General features: G+C 51.2%; 1 protein-coding gene across 1 annotated transcript; it reads right to left on the bottom strand.

The window, feature by feature from the left end:
- Positions 1–9,185: 9,185 nt before the first annotated feature.
- Positions 9,186–11,893, bottom strand: INSM1 (INSM transcriptional repressor 1). The gene has a single exon (XM_055545413.1). It carries the CDS (start codon positions 11,891–11,893, stop codon positions 10,325–10,327), a length of 1,569 nt encoding a protein of 522 aa, XP_055401388.1. The 3' UTR covers positions 9,186–10,324.
- Positions 11,894–14,830: the final 2,937 nt, after the last annotated feature.

Here is a 14,830-nt window from a genome sequence, read left to right as displayed (position 1 = left end):
GCCTTCCCTGAGGCCACCCCTAGGAGACAAGGATCAAGGCAGGAGCCTGCCAGGGGGAGTGGACTCTGAGTCTCAGATTTGGGGTTGGAACTGCCCCCCACCCCCAGCCCCACTTTCCCCAGCCTGGACATCACCCTTGCTTGAGTCTGAGCAGGGATGCCCAGAGGCCTGGGCTCTGAGATTTCTCCTTCTCACACTCTTGCCAGTTGCCATGGTTCTGGGCTGGCCTGTTAACTCGCCTGCAGGTGTGAAACAATAAGTGGTTTCCACAGCCAAGTGTTCTGAGAGCCAGAGTGGAGGCAGAGAGCCGAGAGAAGGTGGCGGGGACATGCCGGTGCTGGGTGCTGTCTTTGATGCAGTGCTGCTTCAAGCTTCATCTTTCACAAGGAGCTCGTCCATTTCTCTCTCTTACCATCTGCACCTGGAGCACGTGAAAGCAAAGCGAAAATGGTTCAGAATCTGTGGATTCGGTGCTGCGATCATGCCAGCGTGAGAGCCTTCGTTACAGGGCTGCATTAACCTGTTTCTCGGGAATATCGGTTATTGGAGTTTGGAGGTTGGGCAGTGTAGAGTGAAGAAGTTTTCTCCAGTGGACGAGATAGGAGATGACGTGAAATGATGACATGCTTGGCTCCTCTCTCTCTGGCTCACCCGGGTGAAATTTTCAGGCTGTTATTTTGGGGTCAAATTGGCAGAACACAAATCAGTTGTTTTCACGATTTGGAATTAGAAGCGTGTTATCTCCTTCTGCTGTCACATCACACTCCGTGACAAGGTCCCCTCAATAAGGGGATGCAGTCAAGACTCTGCATTTTACTCTCCATTTGAACTCTCCCATACAGACACATTTGCCCACTCCCAACAGTTTAATCTCTATGAACCAATGACCTTCTTGCTCTCAGCTAAATTTCCCCACTTCCTGGTCATGCCACCTCTTCGGGCTCTTCCATTTCCCATAGATACAACCTCACAGAATTATGTGAGAAATCAGTGAGTAATTTATATCAGTAATAAGGGTTTGATGGATTTTCCCTGGTAGCATTGTTCCAAACAAGTCAGTCCATCATTAGTCAGAGTTGGTAGTCTCTGGTTAAAACTTCAAGCCATCAAGTCTTCCCAGGCCAAATTTCCTGCCGGGGGCAGCAACTGGTAACACTCTCTGTGTGATGGAGACCCCCAAATTCCACGAGCACACGTTAAACACAAGCAGGCCCACAGCCTCACCCCAACCCACCTCCTGGGGATCTTGTGCAAATGCGAATTCTGGTCTGGCAGGTCTACCGTGGACCCTGCAGCTCTGCATTTCTAAGCAGCTCCCAGGAATGCAGGTGGTACAGGTCGGTAGCCTACACTTTGAGTGACAAGGCTCTGAAAAATATATGCTAGCGAAGTACAAGTTCTCCACTGTCGTTGCTGTAACTGATACACGTATGACACTGTGTTGGAAGTCTGACCTAGAAAAAATTTCAAGAATATGTTGGGAACTTCTTTTCCTGATTTTTTTTTTAAATTGAAGTATAGTTGATTTACAGTGTTGTGTTAATTTCTGCTGTACAGCAACGTGAGTCAGTTATATATACATTTTTTTAAAAATATTCTTTTATATTGTGGTTTATCATAGGATATTTAATATAGTGTACACGTGTGCTAAGTTGCTTCAGTTGTGTCCAACTCTTTGCAACCCTATGGAGTGTAGCCTGCCAGACTCCTCTATCCTTGGGATTTTCCAGGCAAGAATACTGGAGTGGGTTGCCATTTTCTACAGTAGTGGATCTTCCTGACCCAGGGATGGAACCTGTGTCTCTTATGTCTCCTGCATTGGCAGGTAGGTTCTTTACCACTAGCACCACCTGGGAAGCCCATTTAATATAGATCGCTGTGCTATACAAAGTAGGATCTTTGTTTATACATTCTGCATATAAAAGCCTACCTCTGCTAATCTCAACCTCCCACTCCATCCTTCCCCCAGTCCCCCCCTTTTGGGAAGCACAAGACTCTATGTCCATGAGTCTGTTTCTGTTTCCTACATAGGTTCATTTGTGTCATATTTTTGATTCTACATATAAGTGATGTCATGATATTTGTCTCTCTCTTTATGACTTATTTCACATAGTGTGATCATATCTAGGTCCATCTATGTTGCTGCAAATGGCATTGTTTTGTCCTTTCTAATGGCTGAGTAACATCCCATTGCATTGCTGTACATACACCACACCTTCTTTATCCATTTATCTGTCGATGGACATCTAGGTTGTTTTCATGTCCTAGCTATTGTGAATAGTGCTGCTATGAATATCAGGGTGCATGTATCTTTTCGAATTACAGGTTTTTTCCAAATATCTGCCCAGGAGTGGGATTGCTGGATCTTATGGTAATTTTATTTTTAGTTTTCTGAGTAACTGCCATACTGTTTTCCACAAGTCACATTTTAGGTTGGAAACTTCTAAACAGAGCTGACTTCTTCGTGCTGGACATTGATCTACATGCCCCCAATGCTCAAATATTTGTACAATTAAGTGAGGTCAGCAATTGTCAGAAAGGTCCTTGTTGCTTTGAATTCACATTATTTTAAAACTGATGAATGCTGAATTAAAATTATCTTCTTTAATTAAGTTGTTAAGCTAATAGTTACCAGAAGTCCACAAATGGTTGGGTTGAACCATGCAGACTTGTTGATATTAAACTTTTCATTTTACCTATGAAAACAGCAATCTTTTTACTATTCAACTGAAAGGTTGTGATTTCACTTGGTAAATGGCAGCCACTGTTGCAGTGAAGAAAATTATTTTCTGAGTTCCCTTCCCAGGCGGCCCTAGTGGCAAAGAATCCACCTGCCAGTGCAGGAGACAGAAGAGACAGAGGTTCAATCCCTGGGTTGGGAAGATCCCCCAGAGACGTGGCAACACGCTCAGTATTCTTGCCTGGAGAATCCCATGGACAGAGGAGCCTGCTGGACTACAGTCCATGGGGTCACAAAAGAATTGGACACGACTGAGTGACTGAACATGCACGCATGAGTTATCAAGATATTCATGTGAAAACCTTCAAGAAGATATCAAGGAAAATAATACTGTTCAAAGAATCAATAAAGGTCTTCTCTTCTAGAGATGAGTGAAGAAAGTGTGTTCCTTTGTGGTATACAATATTTGATCCGCTCTGACATGATTCTGTTCAGGTTTGGACACCCTGGGATGGTGATTCGTCCATCTCCCTTTATCCCTGGCAGTCCTCAATCACATCATTTTCATGTACCTTGTCCCTATCAGTTTCTGCCCACCCTCTAACAATGACCTCTTTGTAGCTGTATTCTAGAAGACTCATCTTACATAATAGAGTAGGACAGACAGAAGTAGAAAAGGACCTCTAGTCATTGGTGTTACTAAGCTTTTCAACGACACGTGTTTAAGTGCAAGTTCCCCCATGCTTTTCTGTTCTTTGTGCTCAGAGGAAATTCTAGCCTAATTTTTTTTTTCTTACGTAGAAAGAGCCTCCTGTGAAGCCTCCCATGCCTAAACACCTCTATCTCCTATCAGATCCCACAGACAAGAGCCTCTTGGCTCACTTTGTACATCCTGTAACTGTCAGGGGTGTCCATCACCTGGCAGCGGCGTTTGGGAAGGAGCATTGCATCGGGGCTCCAGTCCTGGACAACAGAAATGGAACAGCTGTTGCCTTTAAATACAAAGACCTTCTTTGATGAGTGAGGGAGGAGAGGAGTGGATTCAGGCTGATGTTCCCATCATTACTGTTTCCCTAGAGCGGTACTCAGCCTACTGGTTCAAGCCAAGTAGAGGGGAGACAACACCTGGATTCTGGATGGAGAGAAGGAAGTACATGTGACTCAGGAAAGCAAACGGTGTGGAGGAGTTTTTTATAAATGTTGGTGACGCTGCACAGCGTATGCATGGCACAGGTGAAACACTGTCTGTCAATGATCATGCCCTTGCGGACTTCCCTGGTGGTTAAGAATCCACCTTGCAATGCAGGGGACTTGGTTGGATCCCTTGTTGGGGAACTAAGCTCACACATACGGAAGAGCAACTAAGCCCATGAACTGCAATTACTGAGCCCTCATGCTCCAGAGCCCTCGTGCCACAACAAAGGATCCTGCATTCCGCAACTAAGACCCAAGGCAGCCAAATAAATAAATAATCGAGCCCTTGAATGTGCTCTGACTGGCAGTAAACGTTCTATATGTATCACTTCAAAATGGAGAATATTCTAAGACCAGCTTGTCCCAGTGGTGTGGGCTTTTGTGAAGAGCTAAAGACAAAGCATCAGTATTGATGCTTTGTGTGGAAATGCCACCAGAAGACCACACAGTCTAGAAATCTTCAAACAAGATGAATATGAACACGTTTACCCTTACAACCCATCTGCTCACCATACATGCTGCCAGAGGAAGCCTGCCTGCGCTCAACATTCCACTCTCCAGATGCAACAGAACAAGCCCACAATAAAAGTGCCTGGTAGACAATGATGACAGCTGGGGTTTAAGAGATGAAGGAGTGTGTATTTGGGTCAGTGAAAATATGGTAACTGACCTTGAATCAGATACACAAAAATGTGCCGTGATTCTAAGAAGCGTATGAGGTCTTAATGATGCCCCCAAACTATCTAGGAGTGGTTGACATGGAAGCCGAGGCATCCCTCTAACCCAGCCCTGAGAAATCAGTTCCTCTTCACCAGGAAAGGCCAAAATACCTCCCGCTGGGCTCTGTCACTCCCGAGACCCAGTCTAATTCGTCATAACTTCCCCCACAATTCCTCCTAACCGACCAGAGAAACAGGACACGTTTGTGTTCATAAAATCCTCTTGACTGGGAAATTGCCTTGATGACACCAAAGCCTGTAGCTGGTTGTTTGTACGAGACAAGGAGATGCTGATGAATCTGTTGGAAATTAGTTGTTTCCTTAGCAACCTCAGAAGGAGGCAGGAGTTCCCTGTTTCTCCTGGTGAGAGAAAGATGTCCCCTTTCTGGAAATCCTTGGGCAGGTAAGTCCTCTCATCTCTGGCCCCTTCCTTCTGTGCACTGAAGGTAGCTGGCCTCGCCAGGGAGCCTTGGTTGACCAAGGTGTGAGCAAATGGGAGGAAGCACCTGGACTGGGAGCAGGCCTTCAGAGGATGGCCTTATCCTCTGGGTATCTGGGACTAGTTCTTCCTCCGAGGGCCACCAGGCAGGGACATTCTTGGGAACCCGTGACCAGGCCTCACATCTGAACTGCTCTCTGTGATGCTGACAGGCCTGACAGAGCCGGTCGCCATGTTACAACACTCACGTTACAGTAAGTGTTCCAGCCTTTCCCCATGAGTACGAGTCATCTGATGCTGCAGGTTGCCCGTAAAATCACACCAACTTTCTTCACTGGGGCTTCCCAGGTGGCGCTAGTGGTCAAGAACCTGCCTGCTAATGCAGGAGATGCAAGAGACCTGGGTTCGATCTCTGGGTCGGAAAGACCCCCTGAAATAGGAAATGGCACCCCACTCCAGTATTCTTGCCTGGAGAATCCCATGGATAGAGGAACCTGGCGGGCTACAGTCCATGGGGCCGCAAAGAGTTGGACACAACCGAGCAAGTTTCTTTAGTATGTGAGATATTTATAGTTTGAAGATGCATTTGTCTGCTCTCTCTCTCCCCTCAGTGAGATCCTCAGGCTCTTCCTTTCAGGTTATACTGCCACAACATGATTCGGATGTTTCCAGAATTTAGGATCAGAATCCTAAGTGTCTTTGGACCGCCATATTGTACTCCAAGCCCTGGTACCACCTTGGGAGTTAAACGGAGCCAACATCCTAGTGAGGTGCTGCTCAGCTGACCCTCTTGCTCTAGAGTGTTCTGCCGCCTTTCAGGTCTCTCTCTACAACTCAGTTTCCCGATTGGTCTTCTCTAAACCCTACAACATGGGCTTTTAAGAGGCAAACACACAACTTTCTCTAGCCTAGCCACTAAAAGACTGTAACTTAACCTGAAACAGGCTGCCTGGGTGGTGTGCGCGTGCACACGCGCACACACACACACACTGTGTGTGTAGGTGACCATCTAAGTGGCCCCATACACTAGGGTCGATTTGCCAGAAAAATTTTCCCATAAGACAAAATATCCTTTCTGCAGAAAGACAGCAAGTTTGGGTCAAAGCCTGCTACCACAGGCCAGCGGATTCATAACTAGTCCTAAGGTCACAAGACACACTCCCCGGGCGGAGCTTTTCTCCTGCCCACTCCCTCTAGGGCCCTTACTGGCCTTCACCTTTCAGCCCACGAAGTCCTCCCCAGTATCTCACTGGGTCTCCCAAAGTCCATTCCCTCCAGTTTAGAGATGAGGACACGGGCCTGTTGTATGCCCTGGAGCCCAAGCCACTTCTCAACCTTTTGCATCCACAAGATATTGGGTGGGTGAGGAATTTCTAGGATGTTATAGAGGACTGTCAAAAGATTCTTCTGCTTCCTGTGTCTCGAAGACATGGTGGACAGCTGTGGAATGAAGTCTAACGGGATGGAGGGGTGGCAGGTTCGGAGTACAGGCTACCCTGGCGAGCCTGCAGCAAAACAATGGTGGTTCACAGAGGACCCCTGGCCAGCTGCCTCTGGGTGCAGACACTCTGGGCCACAGGTGCCCAGTGACTGTGGGTGCTGGCCCAACCTCGTGGCCCTAGGTGTCTGCAGGGGACCCCACTATACCCCTAGGTGCCCCTGAGGGCCCAGAGTCCACCCGGCCTCCAGCCTTGTATTGCTCTGCGCCGTGACGCTGTCATAGGGCGCAGCTGTGGAGCTTCTGGCCTGGCTCCACGCGCTTCCAAGTTACCCTGGAGGAGCTGCTTCCGCGAGTGGTACACAGAGTGAAGCCAGAGGGCCTGGGCATCACCTTCAGGCCAGGGCGCTACAGGGAAGGAACAGCGCCCCCAGCGGCGGCCCGCCTCATAACGGCCAGCCCCCCACCCGCCCGCCTCCCCAGGCTGAACTGTCTTAAGTTCCTGCGCAGCCGGTTTCCACTGGTGGGCGTACAGGCTGGAGCAGCCTTCCACACAGAGGATGCCCTCCGGATCCTTTGCACACTTATAAGGAAGGTGGGTGCATTTCCACTTGGCATTTTATAATAGGAGCCCTTGGGAACGTATTATCCAGGGAGGAGTGAAGAGACAGACAATCTGATTTCCTGCCTGTGGAACATTCTACCAACTCACGTTGCATCACTGTGAAACAAAGTGACCACGGTTTTCTATCTCTCTGCGCTGTTTAGTCAGCTTCAGTGTACTCCCTTCAGTATGCGATTTCACAGAATATCTCACAGAGATGAAATTCACTGTGCGATTTCCTAGCATATTTCAAGGAGATGAAATTTTGGTTTCTGTTTTAGAAAAGGTCTCCTTGGTCAGTCAAAATGAATTTCCACAAGGGATGAAGGAGCACATTTGCAAACCACCAAATCAAATTTTTCTGAAGATGGGCCTTAGGGTTTATGCTGTTATTATTATGGACAAGAAAAGCGAGCCAAACACAGATGCCAAGATGTCATACCTGCAGGCCAACCACCAGGTTTTTAAGAAAATTTGTATTGGCATGGAACGTACACTGACCCTCAAGATGCTGGGTCTTTTATTGTGAGGTATAAATTCAGAGGGAACATTTAAAAAAATCTCATATTGTTGCTTCAAGGGAGCAATTATCAGGCCACAAATTTGAAGGTTTCTTTGTTTCATTCCAAGTTTTCAGGAGGTTATTAACACAGCTCTGTCCCTGTGCTTTCATGTTGGGCTGCACAGAGTTTTGGTCTTCCAGTATTTTCCAAACTGGTAAATAATAAAAAGAGGGGCAGTTTGTCCCCGAGGCAACTTCCCTGTGCTGGCTGCTCCTCCATTGTTCCTGAGTCTGTTTTAAGACCCTCCCAAAGAGAGGAGTACTCGATGGTCCTGACAGCTGAGACTTTCAGTAAACCTTTCCCCACAAAAAAACTTCAGGCTCAAAATCTGAAAATCATCTCTTTTGTCACATTTTCTTTCCAAGTTTCTCACGTGTTGCCCTTCCCACCATCATGCCAGCTACACCTTTTGGAAATGGAGCTTCAACTGTATGGATTTCTAAAATCCCTTTGCTGGGCAAAATCTTAGATTTAATGGGCCACAGGGAATACACAACTGTGAGGGCTAGCACAGCTCCATAATCGAGCGTTTCAAAGGTGGAGAAAAACAACTCCAAATATTCACTGGTGAACGTCAGGATTGTTCTTCGAAGGGCTTTGTGACACATAATGGAAAACACTGTAATTACCGTTATTAAATTTAATACCCCAAACAGATGGTGCTCCAGTCCCACCCCCCCCCCCCCCGAAAATGGACTGCTCACCTGATTGGAAACTTATTTCTGAGTCCTTACTTTAAACTCAGTTGCTTAACTTCTGATACACCCAAACAAGAGTTGGTCTGTGTCCCTTACTTTGGAAATCTAACCATAAAATCATTCCTACTTTCTCCAGATTGATACTTAAGGATCAAAAATTACCCATCTTTACTTGAGGAATTACTGTTACACTGAGCCCCAAATTGTCAGGAAATGCTGCTGCTGCTATGTCGCTTCAATCATGTCCGACTCTGCAACCCCATAGACGGCAGCCCACCAGGCTCCCCAGTCTCTGGGACTCTCCAGGCAAGAACACTGGAGTGGGTTGCCATTTCCTTCTCCAATGCATGAAAGTGAAAAGTGAAAGTGAAGTTGTTCATTCGTGTCCGACTCTTAGCGACCCCATGGACTGCAGCCCACCAGGCTTCTCCATCCATGGGATTTTCCAGGCAAAAGTACTGGAGTGGGGTGCCATCGTCAGGAAATGAGGATCTGCTAAATTAAGGTGGTGTTCTAATATCCCCTTGGTTAAAAGGATAGATTCTTGTGGACATTTATCTAGATTTCTCTGAAAAAGATTTGCACAGCCTCCCATCTAACTCTACCTTCCAGTACATTCCTAAGGACCCCTAAAAAGCTTCTGGCTCCAGTCTGTTTTGAGCCTACACCCCAGAACTGCCAGAAGGGCAGAATTCAGCAGCTCAGGTTCAGCTCTAAAAATCCATGATTCCAGTGATGGTAGTGGGGTTTTTTTCCTTAATAAACAACAGGCATACATTGAAGAAATCATTGGAAGCTCTGTTTTAAATCCTTGTTGAAACCACATGATGCAGAAATAAGTCCACCTTACTTTGACTTTGAAAATATTTTATTTGAATAGTAAATAGTTATACAGTTGAAACAGTTCTATTGAAGCTTTCTATAAATAGCTAACAATTAAGAAAATAATGTATGTAGAAAAGAGATTGCATTTAAAAGTAAGAGCTGTCGGTTGTACCAGGGCCCCAGGGGGGAGGGGCTCCAAGCAGAATAAAATGGTAGGTTGTCTGTAATTAGCTCAGATAGGTATAAAAGTTAAAACTTTTAACAGATCCCTTTAGAAAAAGGCTCTCTTCTAAAATGCACAGTGAAATGTCAAGAGTGGCGGGGGGAGGGGGGGAAGTGCACCAAAAAAATATGCAATCAAATAATATCATAATCTTCATAATTAATATAAATAAATAAAGAATAAATAACAATTACTCATAAATCAACATATACATTTAGAGGGAACTCATATAGTCCTACCTCAACAAAGATGATCAAACTGAAAAGACTTTTGTGAAACACTGAGGCAGTTTCTACAGCATCTTCTGAAAATTCCCAACCCTCCCCCCTAAAAACAATCCCAAACAGACAACGTTCAAGGCATTTGTGGCTAGACTAAAGAAAACTCTTTTTTTTAAGCAATTTGATTTGTTCACATACAAAAAGGTAAAGCCAGACTCCAGCAGTTCACAAGCCATAATAAAGCTAATCATGTGGGGAGTTCAATTTACAGCCTGTGAAATATAAAGGCATTTATTCCTCAAGATTCACCCAAAACAACCCGTAGGCTACATACATAGAGAGCAGAGATTGGTAGGCGAGAGCAAACCGCATTTCTAGACCATGAACACAGCGAATACTAGCAAGAAAAACATCTCCCCTCCAAGGGGAGGCTTCCAACCACGAGACAAACGCGTACAGCTTTTCTCCCTTGTACAAAAAGAGATTGGCTCCTGTTGCGCCATGGTGGGGGGAAGAAGGGGACACAACGCAAAGGGGAGGGGTGTCCAAAAGGAGTCACAACGAGAGGATGGGGTTACCGTCACGCCACACCGAGAGAAGCGGAGACCACACTTTCACCGGGGGTGGGCGTCCCCGGCGCGGGCGCGGTGTCGGAGCGCGCTCTCTCCGTGGGTCTCCAAGCGAAGGCACGGTTCGGGGGGCCGGGGTGGAGGGCGCGCTCTAGCAGGCCGGACGCACGGGCACCTGCAGGAGGATCACCTGTCTGTTCTCGGACGGGTGGCACTTGTTGATGTGCCTCGTGAGGCCGGGCGAGCTGTAGAAGGTGGCCGGGCAGTACTTGCAGGGGAACACCTGGGCGGCGTGCAGCAGGCGCAGGTGGCGCTCCTGGGCGCCCTTGCTGGGGAACGTCTCCCCGCACACCGGGCACAGGTGGCATTCGGAGGACGCACTCAGGCCCAGCACGCCGGCCGCCTCGCCGTCGCCGGCCGCCTCCTGGGGCACCTTCTCGTCGGGCCCGGGGTACAAGGCCAGTAGGTCCTCGGCCGGGGGCGCCGGCGGCGGCGCGCCCTTGGCCTGCAGCGCCTGGTGGTGCGCCAGCAGGTGCTTGCGCAGATAGGCCTGGCGGCGGAACTTCTTGGCGCAGTGGTGGCACTCGTAGAGCCCGTCCTCGGAGCCCGATTCGGACACGCCGCCCGGGCTCGGCGTGTCGCGGTCGCTGCTACCGCCGCCCGTCACCTCCCGCGCCTCCGCCCGGGCAGGAGTTTCGGGCTCGCACGCGCGGGCGGCGGCGGGCGCAGGCCGCGGTTTGTGCCAGCGGCGATGCGAGGCCAGGTTGGCCGGGCAGCTGAAGACCTTGGCGCACTCGGGGCAGCGGTACTCCACGCGCACGATCCGCGAGCACTTGTGCTGTGCCAGCGCGAAGGGGTCGGCGTACTCCTCTTTGCAGAGCTGGCAGATGAACTCGCCCAGCGGCCGCGCCGCACCCCCCGCGCGGCCTCGCGGCGCCTCCACCGGACCCTCCTTGATCTTGAGCCCCAGCACGGGCGACGTGGTCACCTCGTCCTCGAAGTGCAGCTTGCGGATGGCTTTGGGCTTCTTGGAACCCGGGGCCTTGGCTACCTTGGCGGGCGGCTCTGCGGCGGCGGCGGCCGCGGCGGAGGCTGGGGGCGAAGGCCGCTTTCCCGGGGGCCGCAAGGCGGCGGCGGGGGGCAGTGGGGGACCAGGCCCCGGGCCGCGAGCCGCCTCGGCTCCTGCCGAGAAAGCCGTGCCCATCTTGAGCTCGGCGGGCGCGAAGAGCAGCGGGTCGCCGCTGCAGGTGCCACCACCTCCGGCGCCGTTGGCCCCGCCGCCGCCGCCGCCGCCACCCACGAGCAGCGCGGCGGGCGTGGGGAAGGACTCAGCCGAGACGGGCGAGCCGAGGTTGAAGCTGCGCTCGAAGTACTTGTGCTTTTCGTGCTCGCGGCTCACGGGCCGCGTGGGGCTGTAGAGCGGCGCGGGGTGCGCGGCCTCGGGGTTGCCGAAGTGCGCGGCCCGCAGCCCTGGCGGGGGTGGCGGCGGGCCCGGCGCGCAGGCGAGCGCGGCGGCGAGCGCCGCATGGGCGCGCTCGGTCGGCGGCGGCGGCTGCAGCGGGCCCGGCCCCGGCCCCGGGCCGGGCGCCGGGGGCGAGGCGCGGGCGCCCCCGCAGCCCGGCAAGAGCAGCAGCGCCCGATCGCCGTCCTCGCCGCCGCGGATCCGGTAGGATACCGGCGTGGACTTCTTGCTGCGCTTCACCAGGAAGCCGCGGGGCATGTTGGCGCGGCGCGAGGGTGAGGGCGAGGGCCTGGCTCGGTCCCACCTCCGCGCTCGGCCCCGGCGGCCCTCAGTGTCCCCGGCGCATGGCCCGGGCGCGGCGGCGGCGGCGGGACTCGCGTGGCGCCGGCGGCAGTTCGGCCCGCCTCTGCGCCCTGCACGCGCGTCCCTGTCCCCGGGCCCGGGAGCCGCTCCCTTTTAACTGGGGGAGGGGGCCATTGTTCTCGCCTCCCGCTTCCCCCGGAGCCAATCAGCGCGCCCGGAGCTCCTCCACCCGGTCGGGTGGGAGGGCGACGCGGCGGCCAAAAGGGGCCCGGGACTCGGGGGTCGCCCGGTAGGTGCGGCAGATGTACCTGAGGGCGCAAGGCCCCCGCGCGCGCCTCTCTGCCGCCCCGCCCGGCGCCGCCGCCCCGCCCGGCCCCGGCACACGCCCGGCCCCGCCTCCCTTCACGGTCTGCTGCTCCTCTATGCGGAGGCGCACGTGCCTGGGCTTTGTGTCTCTCCTCCGGGGGGCTCGGAGCCGCCAAATGGGCCCGTCCATCAGCACGACAATGCTGCCCCCCCCCCCCCCGAGCGGGGATTACCCGCGGGTCGCGAGCAAAATAGCAACAAAGGAGAAGAATGGCCCCAAATATGTCAGGAGGGTTCAATCCGCGAGCCGGAGCGGAGGGGGAAGTTGTGCACGCTGATTGGGTAGGGGCGGCGGTTGGCAGGGGCGGGGGAGATCCGAGCGCGGCTGCTGGGGCGGGAGAGGGGTTGGGGGAGGCGCAGGAACTCCTCCTGGTATTGGGAAATAATCGGGAATCAAAAATAGCTGCCAAGCAGGAGTCTCCCAGAACCTCGCCCGGACCTGGGACTGATGGGCCGCGGGGACCCAGGATTTAAGCGGAAACGGGACCCTGGAGTTTCAAGTTTGGGTGGAGGGTCTGGCCTGCTAGCTGCAGCCGAGGGCGATGTCCGCAGCCGCCTCGCGCCCAAGGGCCTCAGGAAGGTTTCTCTCGAGTTTGAGAAACAGTTGGCACTGCACTTCTTCAATTGCCTGCAGACACAGCGCTGGATGGGGGAAGGAGCAGGCTGGGTTCCAAGAAAACCTTGAATTTCTGAACTTTTTTGTTGTTGTTTTAAGTTCCCGGAGGCTCCGGGATTGGCATCGTTGGAACGGTCCAGTCCAGGCCACTCGGAACCTCCGCGTCGCCCAGGGCTGGGTCGATTCGAGTGGCGTTGGCCACAGCCCGAAACGCGCGGCCAGCCGCGTGCGCCCTAGTGAAGTTGGTTTCCGCTCTTCTTGCGCGGCCTCATGCATTTTCATTCGGAGCGGGCATTTTGTCTGCTGGTTGACATCAGATGCTAAATCAAGGGCTCCAATCAAGGCGCAGCGGAATAAAGGGGCCGCCTGTCTGGGCGCGGGGCCCCCCGGAGCCGTGCCCCCTTCACCTTTGTGAAGGAAATTAACCTCCCGCTATTGAGCGCCGGTCTCGGCCAATCTGGACTCAAAAGAGGCGCGTGCTGCCGGCCGGGGGGGAGAGGGGGGCAATCTGTCCTCTGAGGCAGGCTGTGGCCTAGGAGAGGACCGACCGCCTCCGCCCCCCCACCTCCCCCACCCTTCCAACCGAGCCACCAGGAAAAAACAACAGTGAAAATCTACCCCCCACCCCCACCACGCCGTTCCTCCAAGCTCTTCCCAGCCCCAGCCCTAACCCAGCCCTAAGGAAACACAAAAGCAGAATCTCCGGGAGTGGAGGGGTCAGAACCCCAAGAGTGGGTACTGGCCCTGATCGCCCATCACTAGGGAACAAATTGCCAAGCCACATAAAATGTCATATGTTGTGAAGAAAATGTCACTTTATTGAAAGAAAAGGAAATGGGCACTTTTCTGCAAAGCTCTGTACACTCAGATTTTGCTGAATTTTGCTTACGTTTGATTCCACTGAAGGTATTTAATTGTTTTGGATTTTCCCTCTGAAAATACCCTGGCGTGGAAATGAAAGATTTTTTTTTCTTTGAGTCCACATGAGTAATAGTTGTAATGGGGACAGTTGTTAGATTTAGTTAATCAAGGGGTTAATCAAGTTGATTAATCAAGGGGAAAATATTTGGTGGTTTTGTGTTTGTGATTTAAAAAAAAAAAACTTATACACTGAGAATATAATGCAATATATTTTGAAAGCTTTCACCCTCATTTAAAAAAATGCTAACTACGATGAAAGTAATCCTGAAAAAAGTTAGAAATTCTAAAATGATTATTTAAAATGTATGTTTCAGTCTAAAAGTAACTGATGTTATTTCTTTGCTCTTTTGAGTGCTGATTAATACTGCTGATGAAATTAGAAGTGGGAAAGGGATTCCGGGACAGCTCTGGCCAATTTTATTTTCTAATCACGAATCCCATCTGGATTGTCCAATAATAGGGCGGGGGCCCTGCCCGCCGGCATCCCCTACTGATGGCCGCGTATTTGGTCTTGCATGTGTAACCCTCCTTTCATTCAACAGATAACAGGGAGAGTTAGTCACCTTGAGAATCCTTTAAAAAATAACAACACCCATAATTGTGAAGAGGGCGGGGGTGTGCGTGTGTGCAAAAACAAAACAAAACCCCTGTCTGAATGCAGCGAATTCAACAGGGCTCTGAATTAAGCTAAGAGAATCTATTGAACACTACTGAAATACTGAGATTCAATGGATCTGTTTCTTTTTCTTTATTTGTGGTTTCTAGTCTTGCCAGAGAAAATGAAATCTGCTTTCAGACATGTATAGTCAAAACAAATGTAAACTTGAAAGGTCCGAGTATTAGAAACTAATTTCACAACCCAGGGCTGGGAAAGAACTAGGTTTCGCTCACGGCACACACTAGCACCGTCCAAGGACTTGCACCTCGCACCCGGTCTTGGGTTTCTGTCTTCTTCTCCGTGATTTTATTTCTCAGAATCTGCGCGCCCG

The sequence above is a fragment of the Bubalus kerabau genome, chromosome 13 (assembly GCF_029407905.1).
Source record: "Bubalus kerabau isolate K-KA32 ecotype Philippines breed swamp buffalo chromosome 13, PCC_UOA_SB_1v2, whole genome shotgun sequence".
Taxonomy (NCBI): domain Eukaryota; kingdom Metazoa; phylum Chordata; class Mammalia; order Artiodactyla; family Bovidae; genus Bubalus; species Bubalus kerabau.
This window is presented reverse-complemented; position numbering and strand designations above follow the sequence as displayed.